The sequence below is a fragment of the Neofelis nebulosa genome, chromosome 4 (genome assembly GCF_028018385.1).
Source record: "Neofelis nebulosa isolate mNeoNeb1 chromosome 4, mNeoNeb1.pri, whole genome shotgun sequence".
In the NCBI taxonomy this organism is placed as follows: domain Eukaryota; kingdom Metazoa; phylum Chordata; class Mammalia; order Carnivora; family Felidae; genus Neofelis; species Neofelis nebulosa.
In genome coordinates, this window is record NC_080785.1 from 99,653,128 (window position 1) to 99,673,981 (window position 20,854).

General features: G+C 44.4%; 1 protein-coding gene across 1 annotated transcript in view; it reads left to right on the top strand.

The window, feature by feature from the left end:
• VOPP1 (VOPP1 WW domain binding protein) overlaps positions 1-20,854 on the top strand; it is a 111,263-nt gene that overhangs the window by 62,589 nt on the left and 27,820 nt on the right. The window contains exon 3 of the mRNA XM_058725513.1: positions 16,600-16,677. Within this exon, the coding sequence (XP_058581496.1) occupies positions 16,600-16,677 (78 nt within the window). The remainder of the gene's footprint in view (positions 1-16,599; positions 16,678-20,854) is intronic.

The window sequence follows — 20,854 nt, forward strand, 5'->3', positions numbered from 1 at the left end:
CTATGAACCAGAAAGAGGGCCCTCACGGGGCGCCTGGGTGGCTCAGTCGGTTAAGCATCTGACTTCGGCTCAGGTCATGATCTCACAGTTTGTGAGTTCGAGCCCCGCGTCGGGCTCTGTGCTGACAGCTCAGAGCCTGGAGCCTGCTTCACATTCTGTGTCTCCCTCTCTCTCTGCCCCTTCCCTGCTCATGCTCTGTCTCTCTCTGTCTCAAAAATAAATAAACATTAAAAAAAAAATTTTTTTTTAAAAAAGAAAGAGGGCCCTCATGAGAACATGATCGTGATCATTGATCTTGGACTTGCCAGACTCCAGAACAGTGAGAATTAACTTTATGTTGTTTATTAGCCAGTGGTATTTTGTTATAGCAACCCAAATGAACACAGACAACCCTAAAATGCCTTATTTCTGTATATATTGGGTAACTTGATTTTTTGAGTTTACATATTGTATATAGTCCTCTGAATCCGTATACAAAACAACCTCATTATTTTTTATAATAGAGTATTCCCTGGGGAGTCACCATAACCCACACATTTCCCTGTAATCATTGTATGTTCAGGTAGTGTCCATTCTGTTTTGTTTTGTTTTGTTTTCTTTTTACTACTGAAGGTCCAAATTCCATTTCTAATTTTCTAAAATTTAACATGGTATTCATAAATAATTTTTAAAAATTTTTTAATGTTTATTTATTCTTGAGAGAGAGAGAAAGTCAGAGCATGAGTGGGGGAGGGGCAGAGAGAGAGGGAGACACAGAATCTGAAGCAGGCTCTAGGCTCCGAGGTGTCAGCACAGAGCCTAATAATGTGGGGCTTAAACCGATGAACTTTGAGATCATGAGCTAAGCTGAAGTTGGATGCTTTACCAGCTGAGCCACCCAGGAGCCCCTTTTCAACCTTCTTTGTTGAGAGATTTTATCATGAACAGATTTTGCATTTTGTCAAATGCTTTTTAACGTTTATTTATTTTTGAGACAGAGAGAGACAGAGCATGAACGGGGGTAGGGTCAGAGAGAGAGGGAGACACAGAATCGGAAGCAGGCTCCAGGCTCTGAGCCATCAGCCCAGAGCCCGATTCGGGGCTCGAACTCACAGACCGCGAGATCGTGACCTGAGCCGAAGTCGGCACTTAACCGACTGAGCCACCCAGGCGTCCCTCAAATGCTTTTTCTACATGTATTGAGATGATCATATGATTTTTATCCTTCATTTTGGTAATGTGGTATATCACATAGATTTGTTTGTGAATGTTGAGTCATCCTTGCATTCCTGGAATAAATCACACTTGGTCATGGTGAATAATCCTTTTAATGTATTGTTGAGTGTGGTTTGCTCATATTTTGTTGAGAATTTTTCCATCTAAGTTCATCAGAAATATTGGCCTGTAGTTTTCTTATTTTGTAGTGCCCTTTGGTCTGGTTTTGGTGTTAGGATAATGCTGGCCTCATAGAATATATTTGGAAGCTTTCCTTCCTCTTAATTTTTTTGGACTAGCTTGAAGAGAAGAGGTATTAACTTTCCTTTAAATGTTTCATAGAATTTACCTGTGAATCCGTCTGGTCCTGGACTTGTGTTTGTTGGGAGTTTTTTGATTACTGATTCAATTTCATTGCCAGTATTGGTCTATTCACATTTTCTCTTTCTTAGTAATTTCAGTTTTGGAAGATTGTATGTTTCTAGGAGTTTATCCATTTCTTCTAGGTTGTCCAATATGTTGACATGTAATTTTTCATAGTAGTCTTTTACAATCCTTTGTATTTCTGTGGTATCAGTTGTTACTTGATTTCTGATTTTATTTATTTGGGTGCTGTTTATTTCTTGAAGAATCTTGCTAAAGCTTTATCAGTTTTGTTTACCTTTTCAAAGAGCTAGTTTTTGGTTTCATTGATCTTTTCTATTCTTCTAGTTCGTTTATTTCTGCTCTGTTCTTTATTATTTCTTTCCTTCTACCGACTTTGGGCTTTGTTCTTCTTTTTCTAGTGTCTTTAGATATAAGGTTAGATTATTTACCTGAGATTTTCCTTATTTCTAAATGGAGTCCTATAATATCTCTCTTAGAACTAATTTCATTGCATCCCAAACATTTTGGATCATTGTGTTTTCATTTTTATTTGTCTCCATGTATTTTTTATTTCCTCTTTGATTTCTTCATTGACCCATTGGTTGTTTAATAGTATGCTGTTGATTCTCCACGTTTGTGTTTTTTCCATATTTTTTCTTATAATGGATTTCTAGTTTATACCATTGTGGTCAGAAGAGATGCACTACATGATTTCTTTATTCTTCCATTTATAGAGATTCGTTTTGTTGTCCAACATGTGAGCTATCCCAGAGAATGTTCATGTGAGCAAATTTTTAAGTAATTCACTTGGTAGCAGAAATGGATTTGCACAGACACAGGGCTATTCTTTGTAAAATTCCATCTAGCATGATGTGTTAAAAGATAAACTGGGGCATATTAGAAAATGTTAGAGTTTATTTGTGTAAACATCCATCCAAATTGGGCAATCCCATAATGGAAGTTGTTAGGAGCACTCTACCAACAGGAACTTGGGGCAAGGATTTTATAGAGAAGCAAATCAAGGAAATTATTTAATGGGCTGTAATGTAAGTGGTTGCATTATTTGGGAGACCCTAGCTGTCTATTTGTGAGTGGTTCTTAACCTTGAGGCATTTACAGGAATTGACTCTGGCTTAGGTTTTGGTTTGCTTACATAGGCTGTGATGCCACCTCAGCTGATGGCCTCTTGTTTGATTATCTTAACAGGTGTTTTGTGAATTTCAGTGCAGATTGTGCTCAGTGGTATTATGCAATCTTATCATCCATGAATCCAAACAGTTCTGAGTTCTCCACATATCTGGTCCCAGGAGTTTGTAGAAAGGATTTCAGTGTGCCCCACTACTTGATAAACATCTCTGTACATACTATATCTTGATATGCTTGAACTTATTTTTGTCATGGGATGATTTTGCAGAAATGTAATGGTGTTAGCAAAGGTTATGCTTATGTTACATTTTAGTAAATACTGCCAGACTAGCCTCCCCAAAGCTCTCATGATATAATCAGCCAAGAATGTATGAGAGCACCTGTTTCCAGCCATCTTCACCAGCACTGGGTGTCATATTGTCATCAAAGTACCCTTGTACTCTGAGTTCATGGTAGTTAATGTGCTATTTCATCTTGAGGAGTCTCCTTTCTACTGCATTGTCACTTTTGCTTAAGGCCAGGCACTTGTGATGTGCCCGGAGCCATGGTAGGCACCCGGGCAGTACCTAAAGGAATGACATAGGACTGCTCTTAAGCTCGGGGTCCCGTATGGAAGACAGATGCTGTTAACGATGAACAATAATACAGTACGTGATGAGAACTGTATCAGTGGAGATCTAGCAAAGGGGGAATCATGCTGTATGAGGGAGAATTAGGGGTGGTGTTAGGGAAGACTTCACAAAGCTGAACTTTGAAGGGTGAGGAGCAGTTTCAGAGGCTTTAGTGAAGAGTAAGACATGGAAGTATGAAGATGCATCATATATTTGGGGAACCACAAGGCTAGAGTTCAGGGTGCCTGGCAGGTGGCAGGGGATGAGGTGGAAAAAGGAGTGTGAGGCTCATTGAGAAGGGTCTAGTGGAGACTTCCTTCTGCACAGTGCATCAGCTTGGTCTGTCAGAAAGCTGTCAGGTGGTTGTCTCAAAATGAGGAGGTTATTGCTGTAGTCAGGGCAAAATATGGAAGGTCTGACCCTATGAAGACAGAGCTAAAGAACACAGTGGTGGGCTGGAATGGTATTTCACAGAAGAACCAGTGTGGGAATAAAGGGACTCAGTTACTCAGAGGTCTCCATTTGGGCAGATAGTGAGAGAGATCATGCAAAGGACAGGTTTTAAGGAGGGATTTAGCAGAAGAGGGAGTAGAGGATGTCAGCTATGTCCATGTTGAGTTTGAAGTTTTTGCAGAATATCCCAGAAGCATGGATCGTGGGAGCTTTGTTTTTGTAGCTCAGGAGGGAGTCCAGGGATAGAGTGTAGATTTAAGAGTTCTGAGCATGTAAATAGGAGTTCATCACCCAAGTAAAAGTAAAGCTGAGAAAGTAAGCCAGGTGTCATCTTGACTCTAATTTTTAAGATTTTTGAGCTAATTGGCACTAGAGTCTGTCTGCTTTAAAGATTGTAATGGCAAATTCTTATCATTCCATTTGTATTGTTATGGTAGTTCTATTTAAATAAAATGACATGTATTAACAGATTTAAATTCTGTAAGATCATAGGACTTCACTTCTGTTTTTCATTTTCCATGTTAATTCACTCTTCTTGCCAGAATTTAGTTTTCCAGTCTGAGAGTTAATACAGAGCTAGAGGAATAAGTCCTTTGGTTTTCAGGACAGAGTTGAATGAAACTGATTTTAAGTGATCAGATCCTTTCTGTCTGAAAGGAGAAAAGAGGAGAAACCTCTCCCAGAAACACAAGGTTAGAGTCTCCAAACTTGGAGTTAGCAAAAGTCAGCTGTGGTTTCAAGCCTCCTGGTCCATTTTACCTCATCTCCTCACCTCAACAGTGGGCACAAGTGCTCTGAGGCATCAGCGATTCAAGGGCTACATGGCAAGGGAATGAGCCCTTTGTAAGCCATTTGGTCTGTTACTTTTAGGACTTATCATAAGCATTTATAGTGTTTTCTTCCATGGCAAAAGTAAAAATTCCCTAGGTAATCCCCATATGCCACCCTAAGTCAACCAGTCCTGGTTTATTTGAGATGTTTTCTAGTAAAAGATGTGCCTCTGGAGAAACAACTCATGGGGCAGCTGTCCTTCCCACCTTCTTCAGAGCCCAGAGATGGTTGACTTTGCCATGGGGTATGTCAACCAGATCAGAGTTAAAATATCATCAAAGTAGGACCTTGTCTCAACAGATAGGCACAGCCCTGCCTGTCAGGGACACAAAGTCACACCGGGAAAGAAATGATACTGACATATCAATAGTCAACTGACATTGACAGAAAGAATGAACCATCAGCTCATCTTCAAATCTGTGAAGTTTTTGTCTTGACAGCCAGACAGATGAAAGGCTTAAAACGTGTGATTGGAGAGATGAAAGTCCTTTTAAAAAAGTCTTTCTCGGGGCGCCTGGGTGGCTCAGTCGGTTAAGCGTCCGACTTCAGCTCAGGTCACGATCTCATGGTCCGGGAGTTCGAGCCCCGCGTCGGGCTCTAGGCTGATGGCTCAGAGCCTGGAGCTTGCTTCCAATTCTGTGTCTCCCTCTCTCTTTGCCCTTCCCCCGTTCATGCTGTGTCTCTCTCTGTCTCAAAAATAAATAAACGTTAAAAAAAAAAAAGTCTTTCTCTCACAGATATTCACTATCGAAACTGATCCGAATATGTGTATTACTTTGATTGTGATGATTGTATCACAGGTGTTTTTGTATGTCCAAACATCTAACTGCGTGCATTAAATATGTGAAGTTTTTTTGCATAACAATTATGCCTCAGTAAAAGTACTTTTTTAATTGGCAGAAAAATAAAAACAATAAACCCCACCACATGCACGCACTCACATGCACAAGCACAAACTCTCACCTTACCCCTGCTCTCTTGACTGGGTGCTGAGAAAGGAGGAAGAGACAAGAGCTCTCCAAATTTAGATCCTTTGGCTCTCAGTCCTGGCTGTGTACCAGACTCACCTGAGAGGAGTGATTCACAACCAAAAGGCATGGGTGTTTTTTAAAGCTACCTGATGGTTCTGGAGAACCATTTCCCTGAGTGCTCAACACAGAGTGTGAGCACTTAGAGAGCTAGGTGCTCCCCCTGGACCTCGTCCTTCCCTGTTTGCAGGGGAGACTTATTGCTGTTTCATTCAAATGGAGAACTTTCCCATAGTAGGTTGGGGTCTGAAAGGCAAGCCAGAGCTATGATCTGCCATGTTATGCCGTCCTAAGGCTGAAAATGAAAAATTATATTAAATAGTATAATATCATAAAAAAGCTTGTTATAGGAAGGTAGAATTGATGGTGACTAATAGATTTTAGGATGACAGACTCAATTTTGGGCAAGTGATGGCTGTGACTCATTGATATGCATCTGGAAGTGATGCTTCAGGGAGTTGGTGGGACATTTCAGGAAGATACCTTGTTTAGGAGAGAAGAGGCGGGACTACTCAGGATGTCGATATGCTTAGGAAGCAAGCAGCCCACCAGGCTGAGGTTTTAAAAGGGCATGTGCAAAAGATGAAAAGTGAGCTCATCACCCAGGGCATTTGCTCGAGAAGGGGGCTCCTAGGTGGAGGCTTCAGGAGAATCATCTAGAAGAGATTATTAAAGGGATATTCTGTGATCATCTGGAACTAATTTGGGTTTACCCCTCTAATGTCCTGTGAGGTTGGGCTCATTTTTTTCAAAGGGACCATAAGACTGGGAGATCTGCAACTTGACAGTGTGCCTCAGTTTCATGGGGACATTTAATAGCCTCTCACATGATAGCTCAGCGATGAGACAGGGAATTCTGCTCTAAATGGGCCAGGTGGGTGGATCTGTAACTGGTATAAGAGCTGTCCCTATAAATTAAGATTAATAAAATACCAACATGGAAGAAAGCTGTAATGGAGCTCACCATTGGCTCCATCCTCAATACTTTGTCACTGATTTGAGTGACAATATGGAAGGCATACTGTAGCAGTCACACTCACAAGCTGTAGGGAGAGGAGGTCTTGGATCCTTTCTTCCTTCCAACTTCCTCTTTATTATAAGTGAATATATAATTCACATACTGCTTTCTTTTCATCCAGGCACTGAACGCTCTGAGTGGTCAGCATATAGGACAGCTGGTTAGTGTCCTAGAACCCACTTAGTGCTGGGTCTGAGTGTTCAGGTAGCCACTCCTCCTGCATGGTGTGCAATTTCAGTCCACACCCCTGCCCCCCACCCCCACATCCCACGCAGCTAGGCCAGGACTCATTTAGCAGGGTGGGTTTCTTTCTTTCTCTTCCTTTGATTTTCTTTTTTTATTTAACTGTAAAATACTTGGGGTTTATTATTTCCTCTTTATTTATTTAATTTTATTTTTAATTTTTTTAAATTTACATCCAAATTAGCATATAGTGCAACAATGCTTTCAGGAGTAGATTCCCTAGTGCCCCTTACCCATTTAGCCCATCCCCCCCCACACACAACCCCTCCAGGAACCCCTCAGTTTGTTCTCCATATTTATGAGTCTCTTCTGTTTTGTCCACCTCCCTGTTTTTATATTATTTTTGTTTCCCTTCCCTTATGTTCATCTGTTTTGTCTCTTAAAGTCCTCATATGAGTAAAGTCCTATGATTTTTCTCTTTCTCTGACTGACTCATTTCACTTAGCATAATACCCTCCAGTTCTATCCACGTAGTTGCAAATGGCAAGATTTCATCCTTTTTGATTGCCGAGTAATACTCCACTGTATATATGTGTGTGTGTGTGTGTGTGTGTGTGTGTGTGTGTGTGTGTGTATATATATATATATATATATATATATGCACATCTTCTTTATCCATTCATCCATCGATGGACATTTGGGTTCTTTCCATACTTTGGCTATTGTGGAGAGTGCTGCTATAAACATGGGGGTGCACGTGCCCCTTCGAAACAGCACACCTGGATCCCGTGGATAAATGCCTGGTAGTGCAGTTGCTGGGTTGTAGGGTAGTTCTAGTTTTAGTTTCTTGAGGAACCTCCATACTGTTTTCCACAGTGGCTGCAGCAGCTTGCATTCCCATTCCTTTGATTTTCTTATTCTAGGCAGCCTGTCAGGCTTTCAGAAGATCTCTGGTTCTAGATTTCAGCATTAAGGTGTGGCAAGAGTCCATTTGATGTTGAGGCCCAGGCCTCATTGTCCACCTGACCTTACTGGGCTGTTATTGGACACTGCCGTGCCCCGTCATCTGCTATGGGGGCACTGTAGACAGGAGGAACAAAATGGGCTGGGTGAGGTTGCACATTCCCAGGTCCCAAGAAAACTTGACTCCCATTCTTCATTTAAATGACAGAAGACTCAAAGGCACAGTGAATGCTTAGAGTGACAGAATGAGGTTTCGGAAGCTCCTGACCGACTAAATAATAGACCAGATTTCAAACATGAAGTTTGATTAGAGCTAACTATTAGATCCTATATTTAGGTTCTGTAGCCCCTACTGTATAGGATGGGAAGATACAACTTACTGAGTGAAAAAACTGGAATGTCGCTATGATTCAGCTGGCTTAAAATATTGGTACTAAGGCCGCAGTAAGTGTACAAATGAGAGTGAATGGACATTCTTCCTGAGGATAGGAAACTGAGATTGTACCAAAACTATACTCGATATGTTCCTGGAGAGGAGAAGACTGCGGAAACCATGAGGATTCTTTCAGACGTTGATGGGGCTGCTTATTGTGTGATGGCCCTGGGAGGTGGGAATAGGACCAATGAGGGCCAGACGTGGACTCTGCCTGAGGAAGAATGCCCCAGAATCGTGAGAGGCGTGCACCTCAGGAGATCCTGCAGTCGTGAGTGGACAGTGTCTGTGGGAGGGGGTGGAAGGGGAAAGCCCGTCCCATGCTGCGGTCAGAGGGGGAAGTCCTCCATACTAGGAAGGCACAGAGTTCTTCAAGCTCTTGCAAGATGTGTCAAGGAGATTTCCCAAGGGCACTGGGTGGGCCAAGGATTAAGCTGACCTCTGCTTTGTCCCTCACCCCAGAGTTTCACTTGCCTTTTGGAGTTTTCTCCAAACCTTGTAGGCATGTGTTTAGTTTTTCTAAGGAGTCCTGTTTCTCACAGGTTAATTGAGGGTCTTTGATAATGTTGAATGTATTTCCTGATTTGAACTCTGTAAGGCTTCAAGCATCTGCCATGTGCTTTGCTCTGTGGGAGCAAACAAACGATAATAAAAGGAGTGTAAGAGGAAGGCTAGCTATCAGGATACATACAGCATACAATTGAGGAGAGCAGACCACCTGTCAAAGTAAGACAGTCAGGATTGGACAGGGGACATGCGTTGTACTGGCAGAAACGTAGAAGGAAGGGGGTGGTTTGCTGAGACTTAATATAGCAGGTGATGGAATAGATTGGAATTTTAAATGAAACAGTGTTGACAGGAAATTACTTAAAACTCCAAAGTTTTCATTTGTTAGCAATGCCCTGTTCTTTATTTAACACCAAAGATAAATTAGCAAACCCCACAAACTCCATTTCTAGACCCCCACTCTGAATGCTTATTTTTGTTGTTCCTCCAGATGCTGAGATGATTTTCCATGAGTCAGCTTAAAATTATTTTTTAATATTTATTTAGTTTTGAGAGAGAGAGAGAGCACAAGTGGAGGAGGGTCAGAGAGAGAGGGAGACACAGAATTGAAAGCAGGCTCCAGGCTGTCAGCACAGAGTCCAGTGCGGGGCTCAAACTCACGAATCGCGAGATCATGACCTGAGCTGAAGTCGGAAGCTTAATTGACTGAGCCAGCCAGGTGCCCCACCATGAATCATTTTCAGTATATATTACCATTTTACACCACATGAAAGAGTTAACATATGAATATCTGGCCCGTTTTCTTTACTACAAAGATTTTGTGAGTTGATTAATGTTGAACATTCCCTGCCCCGGTATGTTATCCTTTTCTGCCCTTGAGATTTATGTGACTCAACAGCAAAGAAAAAATATGTCCAGTGGCCAGACCCCTTCCCTCCTGGGCAGTGCCGAGCATGACATGTGCTTACTTCTTAGACTCTTGAAACTCCCAGAGGAGCCATTCTGTTCTATTTGCATTTAATCGCTACTATGACACATTTCTAACTTTTGGCAGATGCGTTTCCAGACATATGCTTCCTTTTACATTATGTATCCTCAGGACCTCACTACCGATCCTTTACTGGAGGACAGGCTAGACAGTCTCCTTTTATCTCTGCAATGTACTTAATAACAAATTAACATCTATGTCTCTGATCTCATGAGAAATGTATGTTTGGCTCATGGATACATTGAAGAAGGCCTGGCTGACAGGAAGCTCGGCCAGGGACCCACTGCAGCTCGTGGACGTGCTGTTTCCACACCTCTGTGGCAGCAGTGTGTGTCTCCGAGTCTAAGGTTGAAAGGTAGATATGTTGAGGAGTGAATTTAGTTAAAAGTCCCATTTGTTCTTTTCTATTGCAAGTCTGAGGGGAGGCACACAGAGTGGAACAGGAAGGAAAATTCTCTTGTCTCTGTCCGGACTTCCTCTGTGGCCTGCACAGTGAAGGTAATGAGCATAGTTAGTCTTGAGCGGGCTTTTGGAACACCAGTGCCATTTGAGACTTAGGCACTAGACCTGATGTGTCAGACGATGGCTTATTTAGTATGCTGGACAGCCTGCTAGTGTTTCCTACTTTTTTATTCAGCTCAGCGTTACATTTAACATTCCTTTTGTAATCACAGCCATTTGCAATGCCAATAGGTGTGTTCTTGGGGCCCTACTTTACCAGCAGGTCCACTGGGAAAAAAAAAAAGTAGCAGAGAGAAATGGGTAAGAGTGTCACCCCATGGGTAATTGCGTGCTCCTTCAAGAGTCTGGCACTCGCCAGTATCCACACTGGGAGCCAGTCCAGGACTGCAGAATGAGCAAGAGTATGTTTGGACTGAATGGGTCTTCAGCTAAGCAAGGAAGCATAAAGGATGCTCTGTTTTGAGCAAAGAAAGCAGATAATTAGTTGACCATACATATTTACTGCTAGTGTTCCAAATTTGGATCCTGAAAAGTAAGAGCACTTAGACGTTGAATCTTGATAACAGAGAGTAATTTGAATTAGGAGCTCAAAATCATTATGCTTCTGCCTTCATTCTTGGGCTGAGGGGAGTGTGTGTGTGTGTGTGTGTGTGTGTGTGTGTGTGTGTAGAATTTGAGACAAAAGGCTTGTAGGGGTTCTTGTCTTACATGTTTTCTCTAACCTGGGAAATAGGACACTGCAGGGCTTAGGTTTCAAAGTAGCAAACGCTTGCTCATAAGTACAGCTCTGGAGGGCAAGCATTTTATCAAATTCAGCTCTTGAAAGACGATCATTCACCAAATGTTTATCCCTATACCTACCTTCCTTCTTTATACCAAGTTCGTGTTTACCTGAGTTTAGCTGAGTCTGCCTTCAGCTCTGACTGTGCCTGAGGCAGCTCTGGTTATCTCATTAGGGGTAAAACCCGGAGAGAGATACACAGGAAATTTCATGGCGGCAAAGGCGGCAGAGCCATGGAGAGCAAGTATTCTGAGCCGGGAAGAGAACAGTCTCATTTCTCCCAATCCACAAACATCTGCCATCTCTGTTCTCTACCGCTCGTCAGCTACCTCCTCCCTTCATGGGGTGCTTATAAGCAGGCAGGTGAGCAGGGGCCATTCCTGCTGGAGGGGGCCTTTCTGAGAGTTGCATCTTCCAGAATTGGATCGTTGCAGGGCAACTTTTAGTAGAGTTGGGAGCAAAAATGCAATAGCCATTTGACCAGTATCACCCAGGCAGAAGTCACGGGGGACCTGAAAGGACCTCAGCCCAGCACCACTGCCAGCAGGAAGTGACCTTCTGGTTGGACCTGATGCTGCCCACGACCTACCAGGAGGGTAAAGAAGCTGATACAGACACAACACAACTTGAGCTTGTCCACTTTTGGGGCTTACACAACAGAGCTTTGAGGAAACAGCCTTCATGGTGCAGCCTAGTACTCACATGTCTGTAAGGGTATATATGTGGTCAAAAGAGAAGTTTCGCAAAACACTTCTTACATGTCATGTCTTAGGATTTCTTTAAAATCGATCTTTGCTCTGTAAAATGGATATCACAACCTAATAACCTGATTTCACAATCCATTAGTCGGTCACAGTAGCTAAACAACACTGTTCTGATGTATAATTTATTACGGCAGCATGGAGAGTCCTTTCCAAACGAACATCATACTTTTACCTAATCTCACATCTTATGTATTATTTCTATCTGTAATGATTAAACTATCTGCTAATTGTGGAGAGTTATTGACACAGAGTGGTACAGGCATTTGGGGGAATCAATATGCTGTCCCTAGTTAAAGCATACTAAAGAGTGGTCGCTGAATTTCCATCTGTCGCCTCTGCCCCAGGGACTTCCTGCTATTTACCCAGGGATTCTGTGCTGGTCTCTGTTTCTGTGGTCTTGATGAGTTTCCCTCTTTTCCCTGTCACTTCCTTGGGGCTTGGTTTGCCCTTTGGGAATGGCTCCTGCCACGTTAAACTTGCCCTTCACCTCCTACATTTTCTCAACCTCTTTTGCTTTCTTAGGCATCTCTTCACTGCTCTGCTTCTCTCTGCCTCTTCAGCTGGTTCGTTCGCATGAGCTACATGATTGTGGACTCACTGTTAGTACAGTCACCACACATCATCACTGGGATGGCTCGGCCCATAGCAGCTTGTAAAAGCAGGGTCCAGGAAGAATGGGCAAACCAAGTAGGGATAAAGAAGTTACCCTTCGGTAATGGAAGACTCCATATTACCTACGAGGCAGTGTCTGTGCTAAACACTTTCCTGGAATGCTGGTCAAGTCCATTCTTGGCTTTAGCAGATAGTGCCCTGGACTTAAAAGACACACAATATCCCTAATGCCTTGTTTCCCGAGATTAGTTCAAACATGAGGCTAATAATACTTACCTTGTATATAGAAGCTTTGGGTATTATGACAGTGGTAAATCACCTCGAAGTTCTCATAACCTGTGACCTTTGTCCTTACTTGTCTTAGTATTCTGTTGCTACATAATAAATTACTACAAACTTATTACAGTAAAACCTTGGATTGCAAGTAACTCATCCTGCAGGTGTTCTGCAAGACAAGCAAACATTCCTAACAGATCTTAACTTGATAAACAAGTGATATCTTGCAATATAAGTTGTACATGATGCTGAATGTCACGTGATCACAACTGAGCCAGTGGTTCTTGAAATTTTGCTTTGATTATACGAGTGCTTTGGATTACAAGTAGGTTTCCGGAATGAAGTATGCTCACAAACCAAGGTTTTACTGTATATTTCTTTTCTTACAGTTTTTATAGATCACAAGTCTGGCCATAGCATCTATGAGTCCTTTGCTCTGGGTCCCACAAAACTGAAATCAGGAAGTTGGCTGGGTTGTGTCCTCATCTGTAGCTTGGGGTTCTGCAAGTTTGTGCAGGTTGGTGGAGTTGAGTTCCCTGTGCTTGTCGGACTGAGGTGCCAGTTTCTTCATTGACCGGTTGGTGGTTGCAGTCAGCTCCTGGAGACCACCCTCAGTCCGAGCCATGTGTCCCTCTGACAACATAGTAGCTACTTCTTGAAGCTAGCAGGAGAGCCTTAAATAACATACAACCTTACATAATATTCTCTAATCATGGGGGTGGCCATTTCATCATATTCGTAGGACCCTCCGCACACCACATACACAAAGGGGTGAGAATCTTGGGGCCATCTTTGAAACCTGCCTATCACATTATCACATTGATCATGAATCCAACATAATTACTGAGGATTCTCTTTACAGATGCATGATAGAAAGGAGTTTCATCTCTTTTCATTTACAATTAATTGTTTGGACTCCACCTACCCTAAAAGCAAGAAGTCCTTTTTCTCCCTTGAATGCTCCCCTCTTTCTCCACACAGATGCGCATGCACGTGCGCACACACACACACACACACACACGCACATGAGCACACACATATTGGTTACCCAGGACCATTGAAATTCTTGAGAAGGAGGGCACCACGGGGTCACTGTGGATGATGCTGTGTATCACATTAGCAGAGGGTGCTGTTTGGGCAGTGCTGTGTCCTTGCTGGTCCAGCCCTGGCCCAGATTCCCTGCCCCACCCCCAACCCCCGTAACAGGGCCATTCATCTCCTCTCACGCTCGATGCTTAACCACTCTTCTCCACAATGAAACCACAGTCCCTGTGCAACTGGGACTAGAGGCGCAGCAGGTCCAGCCACCCCAGAGCCACGCTTCTCCACCACTGAGGCCCTTGTGCTGGCCCAGGTCATTGCCAGGCTGCATTTCTGTGTGGTCTCTGCTCAGATGTCACCTTCTCAGTGAGTCATCCCTGAACTCCTTGTTTAAACTTGTGTTATTATCTACTTCCCCTCTCCCTTGCTCTCAGCCTACCAGCTCTTACTTTATTTTTCACCATAGTGGGACTTACTGCCATCCAACACAGTTCATGTGTTTTTTTAATTTATTGTTTGCCTCCCTTTTCTAGAAAGAAAGCTCCTCCTCGGCAGGGACTTCTGTCTGACTTTTCATTGTTCCATCCCTCACGCCCCATCCCAGGATCCAGTGCAAAGCTCAGCTCCTTAGTAGCACCTTGGTGTGGCTTTTTAATGGATGCATAGATTATAAGAACCCACGGCATTTTTAAAATTTATTTTTGTTTAATTTTTTAAATATTTATTTATTTTTGAGAGAGAGAGAGAAAGACAGAGCGTGAGTGGGGGAGGGGCAGAGAGAGAGGGAGACACAGAATCTGAAACAGGCTCCAGGCTCTGAGCTGTCAGCACAGAGCCCGACACGGGGCTCAAACCCACGAACTGTCAGATCATGACCTGAGCCAAAGTCGGACGCTTAACCGTCAGAGCCACCCAGGCACCCCTAAATTTTTTTTTTAAGTATAATTCATATACAGTGTCACATTAGCTTCAGATGTACAATATGATGATTCAGCAATTCTATACGTTACTCAGTGCTCATAAGAGTAAGTGCACTCTTAATCTCCTTCCCCTATTTCACCCTGCCCACCTACCTCCCCTCTGGGAACCACCAGTTTATTGTTTATATTTAAGAGCCTGTGGATTTATTTGCCTCTTTTTTCCTTTGTTCGACCAGCAGCATTTTTAGACACACACTTCAGTGTTCTACTATGTGTTGATTGATTAAGGCAAGTTAAACAGATAACCTTATGTCACCGATGGACGGAAGCATCTCATGGAAATCACAACAATTTCTACCTAGTACGTAGAAGTCTGTGTTTGTGGATTATGGGAGGACTGGATGTGAAAACATCTGTATCATATGGAGAATGTGGTACTGGTGGTGGAGGTGACTGGACAGGAGTCTCTCAGATAAGTTTTGTCCTTGAAGTGATAGATGTAGCAGCAGTTGGGTGCTGGGTATTTAAAAAGATAGACACAACAGGGCGCCTAGGTAGTTCACTCAGTTAAGTGTCCGACTCTGGGTTTTGGCTCAGGTCATGATCTCTCCGTTCAGGAGTCTGAGCCCTGCATCGGGCTCTGTGCTGATGGCATGGAGCCTACTTGGGATTCTCTGTTGCCTTCTCTCTCTGCCCCTCCCCTGCTTACAGTATCTCTCTCTCTCTCTCTCTCTCTCTCTCTCTCTCTCTCTTTCAGAAATAAATAAGCATTTCAAAAATAATAATAATAAAATAAAAACATGGACTCAAGCCCTGGGAGCCAACCAAGGAGAAACGGCATAGGAACTCAGGTCTGCTGAGTTTCACTATAACTCCTAACTCTCCGTCTTAACTAATCTTTGCTAATATTTCCCAGGGAGCTATTTTCTACACAATTATTCATAAAGCAAACCAATTTGTACCAGAATTATCTACAGATTCAGTGTCTAAGATCCTGGATCAAATTGTGTATTTCTCCCGGCTATTTTTTAAAAGAAGAAAGTCGGCAGGAACCTAGATGACAAATATATGATCATCCAACATTACTAAGAAACAGTCCACCTTCTCCCTTTTCCCCACCTACTGCCACATGGACTCAAGTCACTGCAGTGACAGTTTCTCTGTAAATACCAAGGTGCAGAATCAAGGGGCTTCAGCTTTCATAGCCATCTCTCTTTTCCAAAAAAAGGGGGTGGCAGGCATCTTAAAGGAGGCTGGGTTGACTCCTTGGAGCCTGCACTGAGTCCTAAGGGCCTTGACTGGGCAGCTCTTCTAGGGGAGGAATAGCCCCTGAGCCCCACCCACACCCCACAGGGCCCCAAGCCTCAGGCACCGTGGAGGGGAGGGGGCAGCGAGACAAGGACAGCCCTGTCAGCAGAGTGTATAAGGATGCAGCACTATAAAGGGATCCTGGCCTCCCACCCCTTTCACTGGGAAACTACAAAAACTCAGATATGGGGAAACTGAGGCTTGCAGAGGTCCAGTGACTTGCCAGAGTCCCATAGCCATTAAGTGGCAAGACCGGCACTAAACTTGCTAATCTGTCTGACTTCATAAGCTCTGCTTTGAACCTCAGGGGACTTGCCAGTGCCGTGCACCCAGCTTTGGACCATCATCAGGGATCGAGCGCTGAGCAGGGTCTACAGCATGTGGACACGGGTCTGTTGTTGAACTTCCTTCCCATTGCAGCCCTGGCGTGACTCATGCTGGCCTTGGTTCACAGGTCCCACCAGAAGGGAACCATTGTGATTCAGCATCTGGCGATGGGTAGTGAACCCGGCGCTTTGAATCACACTGACCTGCACTGGCCAGATCCATCTCTGCACCTTCTGTTTGGGCCACCAGACAGCACTCAGTTCTGGTTGGTGACATGCAGCGGTGGCGTTTCTGCCCGTTGCCCTGAGTCGGCCTGGACCTCATGAATGGTTCGGCCTTCCTTCCGACCTGGGACACTGACCGGCCTCTGCCCCCTCTCTCCTACAGATGCCGCCCTTACGAGGACTGCTGTGGCTCCAGGTGCTGTGTGCGGGCCCTCTCCATACAGAGGCTGTGGTATTTTTGGTAGGTCGCAACCCCTCCTGGTCTCGAATGCCTTGGTCTACCACCCACCCCCCCAACGGCTCTGCCAGCCTCAGTATTGTCACGTCACCTTCACCTGAGGTCTTGGTCTCGGGGACAGCCTCTGTCAAGCACACAGGTATGTTCAGGTTGCCTCACCGAGTTTGCAGAAAGCTTGTTCCCATTTTCACAGAGGGTGGCTGGAAAGAAGAGTTCGTCTTTGGGAGGTAGGCTGGAGGACTGTTGTTCTCCAGAAGCTGCTGTGCCAGTTTCTGAGATGGAGCTGAATCCAAAAGATTCAGAATTAGCTGACTTGTGATCAAGTCTGTGCTGCCTAGAAGTCATTCCCACTCATGGTGTCAGCTTAGTAGATAACTTTCAGGACAGACAGCCTGCATCCTTGTCCCTCTTCCAGCTCTCCTGGGGGAAGTCTGTAAAATTCTACCTTGAGAGGGGATGAGGGAGTGACGCTGACGGAGCATCCTGGAAGGGGAGAGGTGCAGTTTCCATTAATAACAGGATTCCCCAGGGGATTGCCCTCTTTAAAGGGTGCCTGCTCAGGGGTGTGTCTAAAAACATATTTGAGTCTATAGTTGAGAGACACTGCTTCACATCTCAGGGACGGCAGGGTGTGAGTGGGAGGGGATGTGCCTGAAACCAAAAGAACATTTCCTGCACCCACACGCCCTCTCCTCTGCTCCACTGCAATGGTAGTGTCATCCAGGCAAGCTCCACAAAGGGTTAAGCCTTAAGCTTCTCTATGACTTTTAGATTCTGACATCACTGACTTCCAAAGACATTAAGACTTTTACTAATAAGCATGTTACAGCAGCCACTTGAAATTTTTTGTGAGGTTTTGTCTTTCCCTTCTGACAACTGTTCCCAAGTTTGATTAGGGAAAATGCCAGTAAGTGGCATTCCACATGTTACATTGTCTTTGATAGGAGAGCCTGCTTCCATATCACCATCACCACCTCCTTGATGGGGCATTGGCCATTTGGGGGCTCGACTCACCTGTCACATCGGGCCCTGGCCCGGCCCCATCTTAGGGTTGGCTTGGACATCCCCTGTCTTGATGTCACTACCTCTGGCAAGCCCTCCTGAACCAAGTGCCATGTTGGTGCCTAAAACTCTATAATAGAAGGTATTAGCCTAAGATCTTCTGAATGTAAACATCTCTGAGTACACTTCAAGTGAAGTGGGCCAGTACCAAAGTAGGGACCGGGAGGACCAGGATAGGTGGTATTTCAGAGCTTTGCCTAGCTTCATGCATGCTTTCCCTCAGAACTTTCCTCCATGGGGCCTTGTGGTAGAAGGAAACAGGACTGTCCGGGGCAAGAGTCCTGAAATGCTTAGGAAGTTATGCCAGGTTAGCCTGAAGCACCAGATGTTCCTAAAAATGAAATGTTCTTAAAAATGAAAAAAAACTTGTCAAGGTTTAGGTATCAGGTGATTTAAAAAAAAATTTTTTTATGTTTATTCATTTTTGAGAGACAGAGACAGAATGAGAGTGGAGGAGGGGCAGAGAGAGGGAGACAGGATCTGAAGCTCCAAGCTGTCAGCACAGAGCCCAATGTGGGGCTTGAACCCACAAACTGTGAGATCATGACCTGAAGCCGAAGTCAGACACTCAACCAACTGAGCCACTCAGGCGCCCATCAGGTGATTTTTTTAAAAAAATTGAGAGTGCAGGAGAAACATAAGGGCCTAGAAGCTAGAGCATCTTCTGTTGGCTTTCCCAGGAAACTTTACCTGAGCCAGCAGTCAGGTGCCTTTTAGAGGCCAGCCAGGGTCACTTATCAGAGTTGGGACACGTTGGTAAGACAGCATGCAGTGAGTGAGCGGAATCCCTGCACAGAGACATCTTATGAGTGCCATCAAACAGGGAGTGCCAGATGACAGAAGAGGAGATTCTGACAACAGGTTCTAAAGTGGGGGTACATCCAGAGAACAGCTGGAGATGTGAGTCTGAGGTGCCCCAGCTGAAGTCAAAGGATGCTTGGGTCTGGCTCCTATGCATTCCTTCTCTCAGTAAACATGAAGGGTCTCGTACACACCAGGGTCCCATGGAGAGGGTAGCCAGGCTCCTAAAAGAAGCAGGTGTCTAAATAGGTAATTCTGTGTGGAGGGTTTTAAACTGGTGTTCTGGAAACACAGGATGGAGCCTCTGATCCCAGAAAAGTTGGGAAGAGCTGCAAAGCTTCTGACTGGGTGTCAGAGAGGGTGTTCTGTTCAAAGGGACCAGCATGTTGATGGGACAAGGAGGTAAGAAGAACCAACATGGTGAGAGAGTGGCAGGAGAGTCATGTGGGAGGCAGGTGTTTGTGGGGGAAGCATAGGGGATAGGAATATGGAGCTGGACATAGAGGGAAGGAAGGGCTACTCTCCAACCTTGGTCCCACCTCGTTTTTAAGGACTTCTGTCTCCTTGCCATAGAACAAAGGTTTTGGAGGAGAATGCTTCCAAAAGTCCTCCCAGTTCTAAAATCTTGAGTAATCTTTGACCAACACAGTCTGAATGAAATCTTCATGGTTTGAAGAACTAGACCAGTAGCACCCTTGAGTAGAGCTGGAAAGTACACTATGAAGGAGTAAAAACCAGCAGGGTTATTGTGTGCGTGAGCCCTGCCGCTGGGGGCTCCCACCCAGCTGGGTCTGCATCATGGTTCACCTGATGCCTGGGACGTGCATCCAGGGAGAGAGCTGCTGTGCTGAGTGCTGGGGGGAGGGCAAGAAGGGATTGAAAAAACACATTGAACTGAAGAAACAAGATTACTTTGGATAATGGAAAAGGCATGAACTTCCTCTCTTAATCCCTGTAAAGCTTCCAAAACCCGCTCAGCAATGAAAGGGAACATCTAGAGCACAGTCAAGCTTTAGTGCTTCAAAGAACAGCTTTTCTTACTATACTCCTCTTTTTCCCCTTCCTCTCTTTCCTTGTTCTATAAGCTCATTTTCCTGACCCCTTGTCAGTTTCTCTCTTAAAATAAGTTCTCTCAGACCAATATTTCAATGAGGAATGAATCTGATGATTGATACCTAAGCTGGTAGTCAGTCTCCTACCTTTTGACTTGTTCTGTCCCTGCCTGGTACTTACTTGGTCTCTGTTAGTCTAAGGTGCAATATCAGATGAGGTGCCTCAGTATCATTCATATCTGGCTAGGAGAAGAATAATTCCATGTGATAGTGGAACCAACACTGTGGCCTGTCCCATGGAAGAGACCCCTATCTCAGATTTCTTGTGCATTTTCCAAAACCAGGGAGCCCATCTCTTGGGAGTGAGTGGTAGCACTGTTTGAAAGCACTATATATCCTGTACATAAACCCTTACGCACAGTCAGTCTCTCTGTGCTCAGATACTTACAGTTCAGCCCACTGTTGAATGTAAGATCACCACTGAGTCCACCCCACGGAAATTAGTCTTAAGAGCCGAAACAGTTCCCTTTGTGATTCCAGCATCTCGGTGCCGAGATGCCAGGCCCCTGCACAGTGGGATTCTTTGGTATCCCAAGACAGCAGCCCCCTCGGCCTCTCCCCCGTCTGCGGCCCACAGGCATCCTCTGGGGCCTCTTGCTGACCCAGCTTCCGGCTGGCACACATGTGCTGTTCTTTCCACCCAGAATGTGCCTTCCCTCTCCTTCAACTGGCCTCTTTCTTTCCATCCTTCAGAACTAAGCTCAGATACTGCTTTGAAGGAAAAGAAGTTTTTTGGGTCGCCTCGCTATAACACGTACCCTTGTTTAAAACCTCTTGTTGCACTGAATTGTACACGTAAAAATGGTGAAAATGGTCACTTTTACATTATGTATATTTAACTGTATACACACATGTGCACTTGCGCGCGCGCGCACACACACACACACACACACACACACACTTATGACGGCACCTTTGGTTTTCCTTCTTAGCACTTACCAGAGTTGTAAATCAGTGATTTTGTAAATTTGTTGTTTGCTGTCCCCCTCCTCTATCACAATTCAGGTATAGCGGGTGGGAAGGGACTTTACCTTACTCTCTATAATGCGCAACATGGTTCTAGGACCAGAGCAGGTGCTTCAACATTATTGAATGAATAATGAACTAGAAGACAGGTCCGAGAGCCACAATTTCAGCCCTTTCCCAAATCATTTCCTGACTGACTGATGGACTTACACTTAACATTGTATTCATATTCTTAAAGA